Source organism: Lethenteron reissneri, chromosome 6, assembly GCF_015708825.2.
Source record: "Lethenteron reissneri isolate LAM-NWPU_2019-01 chromosome 6, ASM1570882v1, whole genome shotgun sequence".
In the NCBI taxonomy this organism is placed as follows: Eukaryota; Metazoa; Chordata; class Hyperoartia; order Petromyzontiformes; family Petromyzontidae; genus Lethenteron; species Lethenteron reissneri.
Genome location: NC_083784.1, coordinates 5,686,651 through 5,703,683, shown reverse-complemented (window position 1 = coordinate 5,703,683; position 17,033 = coordinate 5,686,651). Strand labels below are relative to the sequence as shown.

General features: G+C 55.3%; 1 protein-coding gene across 1 annotated transcript; it reads right to left on the bottom strand.

Moving 5' to 3' along the window:
- Positions 1–6,316: 6,316 nt before the first annotated feature.
- Positions 6,317–16,752, bottom strand: CFAP298 (cilia and flagella associated protein 298). Its single transcript, XM_061571042.1, has 8 exons — positions 16,615–16,752; positions 13,709–13,860; positions 12,972–13,139; positions 11,285–11,352; positions 10,587–10,745; positions 9,708–9,839; positions 8,703–8,798; positions 6,317–6,580 (listed from the first exon to the last, which is right to left on the bottom strand). Exons 2-8 carry the CDS (start codon positions 13,845–13,847, stop codon positions 6,470–6,472), a joined length of 873 nt encoding a protein of 290 aa, XP_061427026.1. The 5' UTR covers positions 13,848–13,860; positions 16,615–16,752; the 3' UTR covers positions 6,317–6,469.
- Between the last annotated feature and the right edge of the window lie 281 nt (positions 16,753–17,033).

Sequence of the window (17,033 nt, the reverse complement as noted above, 5' to 3'; positions counted from 1 at the left end):
AGGGTGGGGGGGGGGAACAGGGAGGTGGGGGGGGGGGAACAGGGAGGTGGGGGGGGGGAACAGGGAGGTGGGGGGGGGGAACAGGGTGGGGGGGGGGAACAGGGAGGTGGGGGGGGGGAACAGGGAGGTGGGGGGGGGGAACAGGGAGGTGGGGGGGGGAACAGGGAGGGGGGGGGGACGGGGGGGGGGGGAACAGGGAGGGGGGGGGACAGGGGGGGGGGGGGGGAACAGGGAGGGGGGGGGGGGAACAGGGAGGGGGGGGGGGGGAACAGGGAGGGGGGGGGGAACAGGGAGGGGGGGGGAACAGGGAGGGGGGGGGGGAAACAGGGAGGGGGGGGGGAACAGGGAGGGGGGGGGGGGACAGGGAGGGGGGGGAACAGGGAGGGGGGGGGAACAGGGAGGGGGGGGGAACAGGGAGGGGGGGGGAACAGGGAGGGGAGGGAACAAAGAGGGGGGGGGACAGGGAGGGGGGGGGGACAAGGAGGGGAAGGGGACAAGGAGGGGGGGGGAACAGGAAGGGGGGGGGGAACAGGGAGGGGGGGGGGAACAGGGAGGGGGGGGGAACAGGGAGGGGGGGGGAACAGGGAGGGGGGGGGGAACAGGGAGGGGAACAGGGAGGGGGGGGGGGAACAGGGAGGGGAACAGGGAGGGGGGGGGAACAGGGAGGGGGGGGGGAATAGGGAGGGGGGGGGAACAGGGAGGGGGGGGACAGGGGGGGGGGGAACAGGGAGGGGGGGGGGGGGAACAGGGAGGGGGGGGGGGAACAGGGAGGGGGGGGGAACAGGGAGGGGGGGGGGAACAGGGAGGGGGGGGGGAACAGGGAGGGGGGGGAACAGGGAGGGGAACAGGGAGGGGGGGGGAACAGGGAGGGGGGGGGAATAGGGAGGGGGGGGAACAGGGAGGGGGGGGGGAACAGGGAGGGGGGGGGGGGAACAGGGAGGTGGGGGGGGAACGGGGAGGTGGGGGGGGAACGGGGAGGTGGGGGGGGAACGGGGAGGTGGGGGGGGAACGGGGAGGTGGGGGGGGAACGGGGAGGTGGGGGGGGGAACGGGGAGGTGGGGGGGGGGAACGGGGAGGTGGGGGGGGAACGAGGAGGTGGGGGGGAACAGGGAGGTGGGGGGGGAAACAGGGAAGTGGGGGGGGAACAGGGAGGTGGGGGGGGACAGGGAGGTGGGGGGGGGGAACAGGGAGGTGGGGGGGAACAGGGAGGTGGGGGGGAACAGGGGGGGGGGGGGAACAGGGAGGTGGGGGGGGAACAGGGAGGTGGGGGGGAACAGGGAGGTGGGGGGGGGAACAGGGAGGTGGGGGGGGACAGGGAGGTGGGCGGGAGGAAACAGGGAGGTGGGGGGGGAGGAACAGGGAGGTGGGGGGGAGGAACAGGGAGGTGGGGGGGGAACAGAGAGGTGGGGGGGGGGACAGGGAGGTGGGGGGGGGGGACAGGGAGGTGGGGGGGGGACAGGGAGGTGGGGGGGGAACAGGGAGGTGGGGGGAACAGTGAGGTGGGGGGGGAACAGGGAGGTGGGGGGGAGAACAGGGAGGTGGGGGGAAACAGGGAGGTGGGGGGGGGAACAGGGAGGTGGGGGGGGAACAGGGAGTTGGGGGGGAACAGGGAGGTGGGGGGGGGAACAGGGAGGTGGGGGGGGAACAGGGAGGTGGGGGGGGGGAACAGGGAGGTGGGGGGGGAACAGGGAGGTGGGGGGGGGGAACAGGGAGGTGGGGGGAGGAACAGGGAGGTGGGGGGAGGGGAAAGGGGGGTGGGGGGGAACAGAGAGGTGGGGGGGGGGACAGGGAGGTGGGGGGGGGGAACAGGGAGGTGGGGGGGGGACAGGGAGGTGGGGGGGAACAGGGAGGTGGGGGGGAACAGGGAGGTGGGGGTGAACAGGGAGGTGGGGGGGGAACAGGGAGGTGGGGGGGAACAGGGAGGTGGGGGGGGGGGAACAGGGAGGTGGGGGGGAACAGGGAAGTGGGGGGGGACAGGGAGGTGGGGGGGACAGGGAGGTGGGGGGGACAGGGAGGTGGGGGGGGGGAACAGGGAGGTGGGGGGGGGAACAGGGAGGTGGGGGGGGAACAGGGGAGGTGGGGGGGGAACAGGGAGGTGGGGGGGGAACAGGGAGGTGGGGGGGGACAGGGAGGTGGGGGGGGGGGGACAGGGAGGTGGGGGGGGAACAGGGAGGTGGGGGGGGAACAGGGAGGTGGGGGGGGGGAACAGCGAGGTGGGGGGGGAACAGGGAGGTGGGGGGGGGACAGGGAGGTGGGGGGGGGGGACAGGGAGGTGGGGGGGGACAGGGAGGTGGGGGGGAACAGGGAGGTGGGGGGGGGACAGGGAGGTGGGGGGGGAACAGGGAGGTGGGGGGAACAGGGAGGTAGGGGGGGGACAGGGAGGTGGGGGGGGAACAGGGAGGTGGGGGGAACAGGGAGGTGGGGGGGGAACAGGGAGGTGGGGGGGAACAGGGAGGTGGGGGGGGGAACAGGGAGGTGGGGGGGGGGGCAGGGAGGTGGGGGGGGGGGAACAGGGAGGTGGGGGGGGACAGGGAGGTGGGGGGGGAACAGGGAGGTGGGGGGGACAGGGAGGTGGGGGGGGGGGAACAGGGAGGTGGGGGGGGAACAGGGAGGTGGGGGGGGACAGGGAGGTGGGGGGGACAGGGAGGTGGGGGGGGAACAGGAAGGTGGGGGGGGACAGGGAGGTGGGGGGGGGGAACAGGGAGGTGGGGGGGGAACAGGGAGGTCGGGGGGGGACAGGGAGGTGGGGGGACAGGGAGGTGGGGGGGGAACAGGAAGGTGGGGGGGGACAGGGAGGTGGGGGGGGGGGGGGAACAGGGAGGTGGGGGGAACAGGGAGGTGGGGGGGGAACAGGGAGGTGGGGGGGGAACAGGGAGGTGGGGGGGGAACAGGGAGGTGGGGGGGGGCAGGGAGGTGGGGGGGGGAACAGGGAGGTGGGGGGGGACAGGGAGGTGGGGGGGGAACAGGGAGGTGGGGGGGGACAGGGAGGTGGGGGGGGGGAACAGGGAGGTGGGGGGGGGACGGGAGGTGGGGGGGGACAGGGAGGTGGGGGGGGAACAGGGAGGTGGGGGGAACAGGGAGGTGGGGGGGGAACAGGGAGGTGGGGGGGGGACAGGGAGGTGGGGGGGGGAACAGGGAGGTGGGGGGGGACAGGGAGGTGGGGGGGGAACAGGGAGGTCGGGGGGGGACAGGGAGGTGGGGGGGGAACAGGAAGGTGGGGGGGGGGACAGGGAGGTGGGGGGGGAACAGGGAGGTGGGGGGGGACAGGGAGGTGGGGGGGGACAGGGAGGTGGGGGGGGAACAGGGAGGTGGGGGGGGGAACAGGGAGGTGGGGGGGTTGACAGGGAGGTGGGGGGGGGAACAGGGAGGTGGGGGGGGGGAACAGGGAGGTGGGGGAACAGGGAGATGGGGGGGGAACAGGGAGACGGGGGGGGAACAGGGAGACGGGGGGGGGGAACAGGGAGACGGGGGGGGGGGCAGGGAGACGGGGGTGGGAGAGCAGTCCCGTGCTAATAGCTTCTGCAGCTCGGTAGTGGTGTTGCTTGTGTAGGTGGACGTGTGTAGGTGTACTTGTGCAGGTGTACTTGTGTAGGTGGACGTGTGTAGGTGTACGTGTGTAGGTGGACGTGTGTAGGTGGACGTGTGTAAAGTGCCGGGCGGCTAAAGTGCAGCAAGTTGGCACAGTAGGGGGGTAACAGCTGGTGCAGCTACAGGCCATCTCCTGCCAGCGAGCCTTCGACACTTCACGCGATTGCCTCAAAGTGCACCTGGCCTGGCACAGGCGCCAGTGGTTCGACGTCACAGTCACCTCGTGGCGAATGGCGGTTGCGTTGGCACGTGGCGTGAGGTGTTGCCGCTCGACGGATGCGCAAGCCGCGTGCGTTTTACGGGGGGCGGCCATAAATGACGTCACGCGATTTTAGACGATTTTTGACCCCCCCTCCCCGCTCGTCACACGGCGTCACAACAAGTTAGACCTCCCCTCAAATATGACGTCACAAACCTCTGCCCCCCCCCCCCCCCCCCCCCCCCAAAATAAAACATGCTTGAAATTGCTTGAAACTATTGTCGTTATAGTGCGCAGTAACCTCTGCAACATTCGGCACCACCGTTCTCGACTCTCCATACAAACACATTCCTGCGGAGGGAGCTGGTAGGAACGTTGGGTTGCTCGGTCAATGGCCAGGGTCAACGGCGGCGTGGTGTATTCCGCAAATATGGCCGACTGTGAGGGCGGGCACAAGCCGGCGTGAGTAGGTTAAACGTTGAGTTTTATAAGGGCACCACGGGGTGACCAGCCCCTCCCCACCCAGCCCCACCCCACCCAGCCCCTCCCCACCCAGTCCCTCCCCACCCAGCCCCTCCCTGCACGACGGACAGACGGACACAATAATCCCCTGTGGGCTGGTGTAACCAGGTTCCTACCAGTATTACCGGACAGTTCCCTTGGCGAGACCACACCACTGATTCTTAGCTTTGGCAGGTTCGCTTGTACGCACGTGTTTTAACCACGTGACGCTGTAGGCAGCCTCTTCGCTCCCCATGCTTGCCCCTCTGCTGGTCTGCCCGGCTTGATCCCCCTCGTGACCGTGCCTCCGGTCTCGACACGTGTGGCGAGATGTTAACTACCTCACCTGGTATACAGGAGGTCGTGGGTGCGATCCCGACCCTGACGCCCAGTGCCGGATTAAGCTAGTGCGGGGCCTGTAGCATATGTTATAAAGGGGCCATAAATTATACCAAAAACCTTAAGACACAAGTGTTTAACTTGCATAGTAAAGTAAATGTATTTTTTCATTTGCCATACAGCCAGATAATACGACAAATCGCTAACCTTAAACACCCAGTCGTTCATAAAAGTTGAAGGCAGTATAGTACTATAGTAATAGATCAAGTGCAGAATCACTGAACCGGAATTGATAGCTTGAAATCATAGCGCGGGGCCCTTGAAAGTGCGGGGCCCGTAGCATATGCTACTTTTGCTACTCGGATAATCCGGCACTGGTGACACCTGCATATTTGGAGTTTGCGTGTCTCTTCCCGTGGTCGCGTGGATTTTTCTCAGGGTCCTCCGGTGTTCACTTCTACATTTCAAATCAACACGCCTTCATAGTATTTGGTTGCTATACATTTCCACATGATAAGCCACTTCGTTGCACTATCATTTGTGACCAGGTCGCTTCTGAAAAAATAGCTATATAGCTCAGTGGGCCTTACTTGGTAAAATAAAAAAATGTTTAATAGTTTAGTTCCGAAGGCTGATAACCCACACAGGGAGAGGTCCTATTACATTACTTTAAGCACCCTGTTCTACACTAAAATACACGTTAGAATTTTCAAACCACACAGCCAAGTGTGATGTAACATACGTACTATCCGCATAGCACTTGGCTGTTCCTATGGGGCTGGTGAGTTGACTGGAACTCCGTCTCCAATGCTGCCATGCTCACTCGAGCGCCTGGCTGTAGCTCCTGAAGCATCTGAGCTCTGTGAGCCCCTTATTCAGCGGTCCCCAACCTTTTAGGCACCAGGGACCGGTTTTGTGGAAGACAATTTTTTCACGGACCGGGGTGGGGGGGGTTCATCATTGGGTCTTTCCCCCTTTTCAAATAAGTTCTCCAGCGACGTTTGTTTTTTTACTAATTTTGGCTAGGGGTTAGCAGATTGCGGGCTTACCAAAACTGTCACAAGCGCGCAGTGCAGGAAAGAGGCGCGGACGGAAGTGGTCAATAAAACAATGGGGGCGGGCCACACGCAGACTCACCGCTCTCACCTCCTGCTGCTGTGCTGCCCGGTTCCTAACAGGCCACGGACCGGAGACCCCTGCCTTAGATGAGACAAAAACCTGGGCTTGGCTCATAACTTCAAATCTAGATTCTTGGCTCAAAATTTAATTACATCTGTTCTTTAGAAGTACAACAGGGTGATCTTCTGCACGCAGCTTTGAGGCCATCAGCTGAGTAATGCGCACATGCCGAATCGGCGACAGTACTTGATGAACCATCTGTGGGGGGAGGTAAGATATCTCTTATCGTCCCGTGTACCCACGGCGGCTCGGCCACTCTGATAACATGCGATTCACCCACTGATTGTCATGTATGCATGCGGCTCTCTTCACAATCGATCGTATGAATGGGGGGGGGGGGGGGTGCTTGATCTATTGGAATGTTCCCCCCTCTAAAAGCAAGTGCACATTGCCCAACGGTGTTTTGCGCAGTAATCACATACCTTGTAGCACATCACAATGAGGTTTCTATGGATGCAAAACAATTAATATGAAGTATTATCAATCTGTAATAAACGAGGGTGCAAGGTGTCTTATTTCACATTGCTTTATTAAATAACAACACACACACAGCCCTTTGTCCCCCTAGAGTTATCATCTCGTGAACGAGTTGAGCTGCGTTCTCTTAGCCCTGGATCACCGCGATGGGGGTGAGCAGTGCACGCGTGCCAAAAGGCGACCGATTCACTTGGGTCTCCAGGAGATGTCTCGCAGGCCCTGGAAGGAGCGCTTCAGGGCGTGCGCGTCGGCCCAGTTTGAGGACAGGTGATCATCCGATTCGCATTCTTCCAACTTCTATGAAGGGGCGGTAAACATTGCCAGGGTAAATGGAGAAGAGACGGAAGGTGAAACGGTGAAACACATTTTCCCGATTTAATCATTGTTATAATTGTTATAAATTGACGTTTGGCAAATTATCCGTGCTGTGGATTAACCTTGCCTCTGAAAAAAAATAAACCCGTAAAAACAAAGTTTTTCACTCTAAATCCTTTATATGCGTGGCGGCTAGAGTCCTCTCGTCCTCTGGCTTGAGATGGCTGCCACCTATGGCTCAGATGATTGCCTGCCACCATTAAGCAATTGGTAATTAAATATAATTTTTTTTTTCCTAAAAAGTGTAAAGTTATGGAAAAACATTTTCACGAAAATAAATTGTCACGCACGACGAGTCTGTGTGCAAAATGTCAGCTCGATTGGATCACGGGAAGTGGGTTAAAAAACGACCGAAAGATTTGCACGGTCGTAAGCGCGCAAGCAAGCAAGTGAACTTAATATAAAGGATTTAAAAATACAGAAAACAGCATCATTATGCCCCTGCTGGCGGGAGGGCCTCGACGAACGAGAGCCTTCGACAGCCGCTTCTCGAGGGTAATTGGCAACTCCTTCGCAATGATTAGTTGCCTTGGAAGTAAAAAAAAGAGGGTATTCCACGCGAATTCACCAATTTTCTGGACACTGATCCTGTTATTAGCAATGCTTCACTGGTGAGGGACCAGTGCCTTAAAGAAACAAAACCGTAATAGGTTTTTACCCTTTTATCTGGTACAAAAACTGACACCTTTATACAAGGGATCATGTTTGCAATAACCACAACACAAGCAGTCAAAATGCAAACAAAAAGAAACAACTCTGATAATGATAATGGATGCACTGTACTTGAAGTTGATTGGTCCACACCCGAGACAGCTTTTCTTAGAGCCTAGTCTCCATTGGTATTGGACCAGATGACGCCAAAAGGCGTACAACTCAAAGACAGCTCACTATCAGAGTATTGAGAGCTCGGGGTAAGCATTTACACTACGAGACCTCCTTTACCAGTGGCAAAATATAGTAATAGGTTTTTACCCTTTTATCTGGTGCAACAACTGACACCTTTATACAAGGGATCATGTTTGCAAGTTTTTGTACCAGATAAAAGGGTAAAAACCTATTACTATATTTTGCTACTGGTAAAGGAGGTCTCATAGTGAAACAAAACAGATGACAGATGTTACATATCCACTGTCCCCTTCTTCTATGTAGGTCAACAACACATCTATATACCCTAACTGACATGGTTTACATTATCCGTGTCTTTGTTTCACCTGGGCCATGCTTCCCCCCCCCCCCCCCATTTCTCTGGATAATTGAGAGTTGACTTTGTTGGGAGTAGGAGGGGACATCAAATGGCAACTCCACCACCTCCCAGTTACAAACATTTGTGAGCGCTACCAGCCTCCAAAAACACTGCCAACAAATCCAAAGGTCTGCAATGCCCACTGGTGACGTGGAACCTCTCCGCACCGTCTACTGGTTGCCACACAAATACACGATTAGGACGGCTGGCTATGTATGGTGCTAAAGAAGTTCAACATACACACGATGATTCACGCAGACGGTCACGTTAGTTGGAGGTTTGTGAAAAGTGGTGCTGCCCGTTTCAGCCCAACGTGAGCGTGTACTGTTGGTGTCACTTATAGAGACTCAACCAACGCACAAACAGGCTGCAGACAGCGTGGAAGACCACCACAAGGCGTGCAGTCATGCCCGCAGCCGCAGCGATCATTTCCATCTCGCTTACACCCCTTCGGGTGAAACAATGACAGGCCTGCCATCTCCACCCGCGAGCAGTGTTTTGACTGCGATTAGGGTTAGACGCACGCGCGCACACCCACACTCACACAAGTGCACTCGCGCGTTAGGGGTCTCCAGAGCAAGCTGTCGAGGCAGCAACGGCAGCGGCAGACTACAGCACACAGCTCGCGGTACTCATGTGTGGCAGCGGCACAGCCATAGCCAGTGCATCTAGATTTTGTCTCAAATATGGTTGGTGTTGTGTCCACTTAAGTGGGTACATGTCGGCATGCAGGAGGGCATTCACACACACGCGTCTGTGTGTTGGGGGGGGGGGGGAATTGAGGACGTGAGTGCACAGTACCTTGAGCTCTTCCTGCCGCCGGTATGCTTGCAACATCATTTGCTTCTGCTGTTCCTCGCTCACGATGGGCTCTCTAGCAGGGGCACCCTGACCTCGCTGGCACAAGACAAAGACGACAATTCCCCGTATAACCTTAACCGACTGCTGGGGCAAGTGCTGTTAGCAAAACACCTATGAAGGCTGGCACGGCACACGAGGGGGGTGGGTGGCCAACACCACGCCCGGCCGCATTGTCTCCCTAGTGGTGATGTTTTCACACCGTACCAGGTACTCATTTGAGGCTAAGTCAATCTACACACAACAACAACAACCGCCATTCGCCACTAAGTGGCGGCGACGTCACCACGGCGCTTGTGCCAGGCTATGTGCACGTTAAGGCCACGTTAAGTGTCGAACGCCCGCTGGCAGGTCGTGGGACAGACCCAGATGCCATGGGTTGCCTGACTGAAATGACCGATGTACCACCTGTGCCCCCTACTGTGGCAACTTGCTGTGCTCTAGCCACCCTGCGATCCGCTCATTGTTGTGAGCATCGCTCCTCTGCCCTCCGTTGTTGAAGGGCGACTGCCTCCAGCTGCCCAGTAGCGTCCTTCATGAGCCTCCTCCACAGAGGCCAATCTTGTCACCGCTGTACCAGTCATTGGCAAGTGCCACTCAGCTCCACGTCCTCCTGTACCACATCACTCCATCTCTTCTCTAACCTGTGCCGCGCCCATTTAGCCCCCTCTATCCAGCCGAACAAAAGCTGTTTAGGCATACACATATGCACAATTATATACACACACACATCCCCCCGTTGAACCCTTTTCTTCATAATTGTCTAACACTGACCATTATACCTTATCGTGTCGTTTCCTGCCCAAGCCCACTTTTATTAACAGCAAGAATGATATTCTTTAACCTGCAAATGTTATCTTAATTCATGTACTGATAACTGATCACGGTGCCTGCAGTGTGTGTAATGAACAGAGATAAGTGTTAGCAGTGGCCTGGACACCACTGTACCTTCTGAATCTTGATGACGATCTTGGTTTTCTCGTTCTTGCCAATGTAGTCGCTAAGCTTCTTGTCCGACTGCAAATGCTTCCCTGCCCACCACAGTTGAGCTTCCGTCTCATCAATCACCTGCAGTCCCGCCTTACACAGCCATACAAACCATAATAGTGAATCAATCAAGTCCTGCCCGATGCAGCCATATATTTACCCCCCAGCCTGCACCGATATTTATCCCTGGCCAGAAATACAACTATGTTCGCCATATTTGTAGCACTGTTTCAATGTTCCCACATATATACATACACAAAAACAGCCACCATTCACCACGAAGTGGCAGTCACATCACCACAGCACTTGTGCCAGGCTACGTGCACTTTTAGGCCACGTGAAGTGTCGAAGGCTCGCTGGCATAGAAAGCGGGACAGACCCAGGTGTTATAGATAGATTTGCTGAGATGACTGGCAGACGCGTCACTTGTGTTCCCCACTGTGCCAACTTGCTGCGTTTTAGCCGCCCGGAGCTCCGCTCGTTGTTGTGAGCATTGCTCCTACACCCTTCGCTGTTGTTGGAGGGTGACTGCCTCCAACTGCCCAGTAGCGGCGTCCTTCATGGGCCTGTTTCACAGAGGCCGATCTTGGCACCACTTGTGCCAGTCCTCCGATTAGCACGGTTGTCTAAACAGCTCCACATCCTCCTTTATACCACATCAGTCCATCTCCACAGTAAGCAATGCTGCGCCCATTTAGCCCTCTCTATCTGGCGAAACAGCAGTTCCTTGGACACACGGTGGCTGGGGATGCGACCTGAATGATCCAGCCAATGCAGCCTCCCCCGCTGGAGGAGCTCACTGATGGGACTGTGTACAGAAGTATGCACACACATACGCACTTGCATGCCGGCCAGCTCAGCCCTGTCCTCTATCTCCATGCGCACGGGGTCGTGTGGGGGCAGCTGCATCGGATAGACAATGGTGACGGCTCCTCTCAGCTGATCGAGTGCCTCCTGCACCATCTCCATCGTCATAAACACATTCGCCTGCACCTGGTTCTGAAGCACAGAGCAGATGACACATACACATATGTAGCCCAGTTTAAAACACACACACATAGCACTAATGTAACATACAAAGACCAAGACAAAGATCCCCCCTATAGCCTGAATTGATTGTTGGGGCAAGTGCTGTTACCGAGCCCCTATGAAGGCAATTACAGCAGACGAGGAGGTGAGTGGCCAGCACCACGCCAAACCGCCTTTGTCTCTCAGTGGTGATGTTTACACACCACACCAGGTACTCATTTGAGTTGATCTGATTGCTTGTGTTGCAATCGAAACGTTGTGAGAATTTTATTGTTTTATTTTTATTATTCTATTATTTCCCTTCTACGTGACTTTACCGAAAGAACCAAGAATATGAATCCCTGCAGTCACGAAAGCTTCAAATCGAAATCACACGTGCTACCAGCCAGCAATGAATGGGCAATAACCTCACCACGTATAAGGTTGACTGCCACTTGTAATGAAAACAATTGACACGAGTTCACATGACTTTCAACCGAATTTCTTGACTTACTCTGAAGTACATTTACCTTTGATATAAGTGCTTTGGCTTCTTGTATCGTTTTCCTCAGGACCTCTTGCATCTTTTCATTGGGTGCTTAACACACATTAAGGGACACCCAGGAAACATATTAAGATGGTGCAGGTCTGTCAGTTCTATTTGCTATGCAATATGGACACATGCTGTATATATCTAAATACTGTGTGCTATATGCTGTGTCAGAGGAATGAAGCCGGCATTACCGAGATCCCAGGTTCGAATCCGAGTTAAATCCACCCGTCATTGAACTGGGCGATCAATGACATACCTGTCAACCCCTTATCGGTGTCTACCTTATTACAGACCAATTCTGACCGTATTGGTCACCCCGTGCCCTTATAAATCTCAACGTTCATCTTAGAAAGCCCCATCACAAGGGAGAAACACAAACAAATAGACAAAACAATTCTTTTGTCCGTGTTGAAACGGCTGTACGCCATATGGACCTGAAAACTCAATTAACCTGTACAAGAATAAGGGACCGTCCATAAATGACGTCACACGATTTTGGACGATTTTTAACCCTCCCCCCCCAACATCGTCACACGGCATCACAAAAAGTCAGACCCCCCTCAAATATAACGTCACAAAGCTCTGCCCCCCCCCCCTAAAAAATAAAACATGTTTTAAATCGCTTTAAACTATTGTCATTGTAGTGCGTATTTAATGTGGCGCTGCACTCTGATGTTGTAGGAGAAAACATTTCTTAAAAAGTCTATTTAATTAAGTAGACTCTGTTGTCTATATTTATTTAAAGTTGCGCATTTTGACGTGACGTCACATTTCTCAAACCCACCCCCCTCTCGTCACACATCGTCACAAATGTCTAACCCCCCCCCCCCCCCCCACTAGGTGCGTGATGTCATTGTGGTTAATGCAGTAACATGAATCCTTGTAAAAAGGTTTCAGTTTTGTTGCCAGAAAAAGAAGAAAAACCCTATTATTGTATTTTGGTACGGGCAAAGCAGGTCTAATGATGTATTTTCAACGTAGTTAATTTTAACAACAGCACGAAAACCTGCTATCCACCACCTCTTTAGATCCTGGTCGGCTTTCCATAACTGCCCTAGATACACACACTCTGATGGTTTTTTCCGGTAAAATCGTAACTGCAGCTAAAACTATTTAAAAAAAAAGTATTTTACCAGGTAAGGCCCACTGAGCTATACAGCTCTTTTTTAGAAGCGACCTGGCCACAATTGATTGGTCAAAGTAGTGGCTTATCACGTGGAAATTTCTACCAGCCTAATACTCTAAATGCATGTTTCTAAATGTGGAGGGAAAAACCAGAGGATCCGGAGAAAAATCCTCGCGACCACGGGGAGAACATGCAAAATCCAAATATAAAGACGTCAGGGTTGAGATCGAACCCACGACCTCCCTGTATACCAGGCGAGTTAGTTAACATCTCGCCACCGTGCTGTCAATGCACTGCTGAATGAAGGTCTCTCAAGACATGTAAGTCGTCAGAGGTTGTTTGACCACACTTGTTGGTGATATGCCATTAGAAGTGGTGCACAAGCACAAATAACACTCAACACATTGACAAATAACATCATGGCCCTAAAAGGAAAACAATATAGAGTATGAATGGTTTTGTTAAAGGCAAGGACCCTTCTTCATAGCTCCGTATTTGTCAGTGGGCTAACTCCCCTTGAATGAACTCGGGGGGATACCTTGGCCTCCTCGACGCCCGCAGGGATCGGGGGACAACTGGGCGCCGCCGCTGGGCACGCAGATCTCGGCCCACTCGTCCCGAAGCCGCAGTTCCACCAGCTGCTCCTCCGTCAGGCCCTGCATGTTGGGCGGCAGTGCTGCCCCGTGCGACGCCAGCTCCTCCACACCTGCCTCGCACGCACGGGCGCAGCGCACGGGAAGCGTTGCCGTCGCTTTTAAGCGGCGGAAAGTCGCCAAACGAACTTTAAAGGGTCGCCAGACCAGCGATTTGAGCTCAGACCGTGGCACGGATAATAACGTTGCAAAGGAAATTTAGAACGCGCGCAGGTGAACGTTCGCGCCACGTTGCGGTGATAAGCACAAATAATCACACACAGCATGGAACAAATGACGCACGGTTAAAAATGACTATTCGGTCCAATATCCGATTGATAAAATTCTGTATGTGGTCGATAGTAGAAAAACCCATAGGCGGAGTTTGACTTATATATTTTTGGGGGGGGGACGGGGGCAGGGGTTTATATTGTCCCTCACAAAAGGATTCGCGGATGCATATAATTAATTTGTTTTCAATCTTAATTGTACACTTCTGAAAATAAATTAATAACGGTGTCCGGTTTTTGGGGGGGGGGGGCATTGCCCAGTTTGGGGGGTGGCCCCAACTCCGCCTATGGAAAAACCTTTCCTGAACCCAGCGAGCTTCCTCCCGACTCTGGGCGGGCACCGGGTTCCTCACCCGAGCACAGCCGCTCCACGCGGAGGCGCCCGTTGTAGATGCGCGTCGCCCGCGCCGTGAGCTCGTCGAGCGGCGCTTGCGCGTTGCTCTCCAGCAGGAACTGCGATTCATCCCCACGCTTCACGTGCAGCAGCACCATGGCCTTCCTTCGTCTGGGGAGAGAAAAACCAAAACCCGAGTGAGCGGCACGGCCAATTTGAGGCTTCGACAGCAGCGCAAAAACATCTTTCTCGAGCAGATGCCACTCGGCGAACACAGATAAACTATACGAACTAAACTTATTTTAACTCAACTCTTTTTTTTATTTATTTTAGCAGGTAAGGCCCACTGTGCTACATAGCTCTTTTCTCAGAAGTGACGTGGCCATCACAAATGATAGCCCAACGAAGTGGTTTACCATCATCACGTGGAAATATATAACTGGCAAAAACTCTAAACGTGTGTTGTATATAATAAATGTAGAGGGAAAAATTGGAGGATCCGGAGAAAAACCCGAGTGAGTGGCACGGCCATTTGAGTCTTCTACAGCAACACCCAAACAACTTTCTCGAGCAAATGCCACTCAACGAACACAGCTAAACTATACGAACTCAACTCAAGTAAGGCCCACTGAGCTACATATCTATTTTTTAATAACCGACCTGGCCACAAGTGATAGCCCAACGAGCTTATCACGTGGAAATGTATCGCAGCCAAATATTTTAACCGCGTGATGTTGATTTTAAATGTGGTGGGAAAACCCGGAGGAACCGGCAAAAAAACACTCGACCACGGGGAGAGAGACACCGCAAACTCCAACTATACAGTAGGTGTCAGGGTTGGGATCAAACCCACGACCTCCTGTATACCAGGCGAGGCAGTTAACATTTCACCACGTGGAGACACGCAAACTCCAACTATACAGCAGTAGGCGTCAGGGTTGGGATCGAACCCACGACCTCCTGTATACCAGGCGAGGCAGTTAACATTTCACCACGTGGAGAGAGACACGCAAACTCCAACTATACAGCAGGCGTCAGGGTTGGGATCGAACCCACGACCTCCTGTACACCAGGCGAGGCAGTTAATATCTCGCCACGTGGAGAGAGACACGCAAACTCCAACTATACAGCAGGCATCAGGGTTAGGATCGAACTCACGACCTCCTGTACACCAGGCGAGGCAGTTAACATTTTGCCACGTGGAAAGAGACACGCAAACTCCAACTGTACCGCAAGCGTCAGGGTTGGGATCGAACCCACGACTTCCTGTATACCAGGCGAGGCAGTTAACATTTCACCACGTGGAGAGAGACACGCAAACTCCAACTATACAGCAGGTGTCAGGGTTGGGATCGAACCCACTACCTCCTGTATACCAGGCGAGGCAGTTAATATCTCACCACGTGGAGAGAGAGAGAGACACGCAAACTCCAACTATACAGCAGGCATCAGGGTTAGGATCGAACCCACGACCTCCTGTATACCAGGCGAGGCAGTTAACATTTCACCACGTGTAGAGAGAGAGACACGCAAACTCCAACTATACAGCAGGCGTCAGGGTTGGGATCGAACCCACGACCTCCTGTACACCAGGCGAGGCAGTTAACATTTCACCACGTGGAGAGAGACATGCAAACTCCAACTATACAGCAGGCATCAGGATCGAACCCACGACCTCCTGTACACCAGGCGAGGCAGTTAACATTTCACCATGTGGAGAGAGACACGCAAACTCCAACTATACAGCAGGTGTCAGGGTTGGGATCGAACCCACGACCTCCTGTACACCAGGCAAGGCAGTTAACATTTCTCCATGTGGAGAGAGACACGCAAACTCCAACTATACAGCATGCATCAGGGTTGGGATCGAACCCACGACCTCCTGTATACCAGGCGAGGCAGTTAACATTTCACCACGTGGAAAGAGACACGCAAACTCCAACTATACAGCAGGTGTCAGGGTTGGGATCGAACCCACTACCTCCTGTATACCAGGCGAGGCAGTTAACATTTCACCACGTGGAAAGAGACACGCAAACTCCAACTGTACCGCAAGCATCAGGGTTATGATCGAACCCACGACCTCCTGTATACCAAGCGAGGCAGTTAATATCTTGCCACATATCCATGACCACCCCCAACCTCAACCAAAGCCAACCTCGACAGACGCAGCCACGCACGTGGTCCGCTCCTCCGCCAGGGGAGGCGCGGGGGGCCATCGATGGACATTTCTAGAACTCCCCGTGCGACAAGTCAACAGCGGACAACGCCGCTGTGACTTACACATGCTTCGCAAGCAGACAAGCGAGAGCCACCACCAAAAACAACAACAACCACCACCAACAACAAGAGCCACCACCAAAAACAAGAGCCACCATGCGTGTCCGTGAGGCCGGTGCCATGAGTCGTCAGAACGTCCAAGAGCGCCGACAGAGAAGAGGCGTCAGTGGAGAGGCAACGAGAGTTTCAGTTTCTCAGTTTCATGTATTTGGTGTAGCCCTGTGAGCCATTCGGCTCTTGAATCGGGTGAAAAAAACTAAAACATGAACAAGAAAACATCTTAAAGTGACTATGTGCAAACTGAAAATCCAGTAAAAATGCCAGAAAAAGCACCGCACACCAACGCTGTGTGCAAAAATCCCAGTGGGATGCAAGTCAAACAACAACAATCTTAATTTTGGAGCTTTCGTGACTGCAGGAATTATTACAACAACCACAAGCCAACTTAGAGGGCCCAGAGAGTCAGTAGAAGGCCTAGAGTCACCAGAGAGTCCGTAGAGAGAACCTTGTTGTTGTGAGTGTCTTGTTGTTGTTGTGAGAGAGTCTTGTTGTTGTTGTGAGAGAGTCTTGTTGTTGTTGTGAGAGAGAGTCTTGTTGTTGTTGTGAGAGAGTTTTGTTGTTGTTGTTGTTGTGAGAGTCGCTCACCTCTAGAAGTCTCAACCCGCGGAGCGAGGCCCGTGCAGTGCGAGAGGCCGCAGTGACGTCACGCGTCCTCTCGTTGCCACGCGACCAGGGGGGAGGCGGAGAGAGGGGGGGTCAGGAGGAGCAAGGGGGGGGTGAGGAGGAGGGGGTGGGTGGGGGGGAAGAGGGGGGGGGTGGCGGGGAAGGGAAGAGGGGTGGGGGAGGGAGAGGGGTGGGGGGAAGAGGGGGTGGGGGGGGAAGAGGGGGTGGGGGGGAAGAGGGGGTGGGGGGGAAGAGGGGGTGGGGGGGGAAGAGGGGGTGGGGGGGAAGAGGGGGTGGGGGGGAAGAGGGGGTGGGGGGGGAAGAGGGGGTGGGGGGGGAAGAGGGGGTGGGGGGGGAAGAGGGGGTGGGGGGGAAGAGGGGTGGGGGGGGAAGAGGGGGTG

Coding starts and splice junctions, on each gene's coding strand:
- CFAP298 (XM_061571042.1), bottom strand. CDS start 13,847: ATGGTGCTGCTGCACGTGAAGCGTGGGGATGAATCGCAGTTCCTGCTG. Junction 13,140..13,708: donor CGTGGAGCGGCTGTGCTCGG/GTGAGGAACCCG, acceptor CGTGCGAGGCAG/GTGTGGAGGAGCTGGCGTCG. Junction 9,840..10,586: donor CTGAGCTGGCCGGCATGCAA/GTGCGTATGTGT, acceptor TGGCTGTGTAAG/GCGGGACTGCAGGTGATTGA.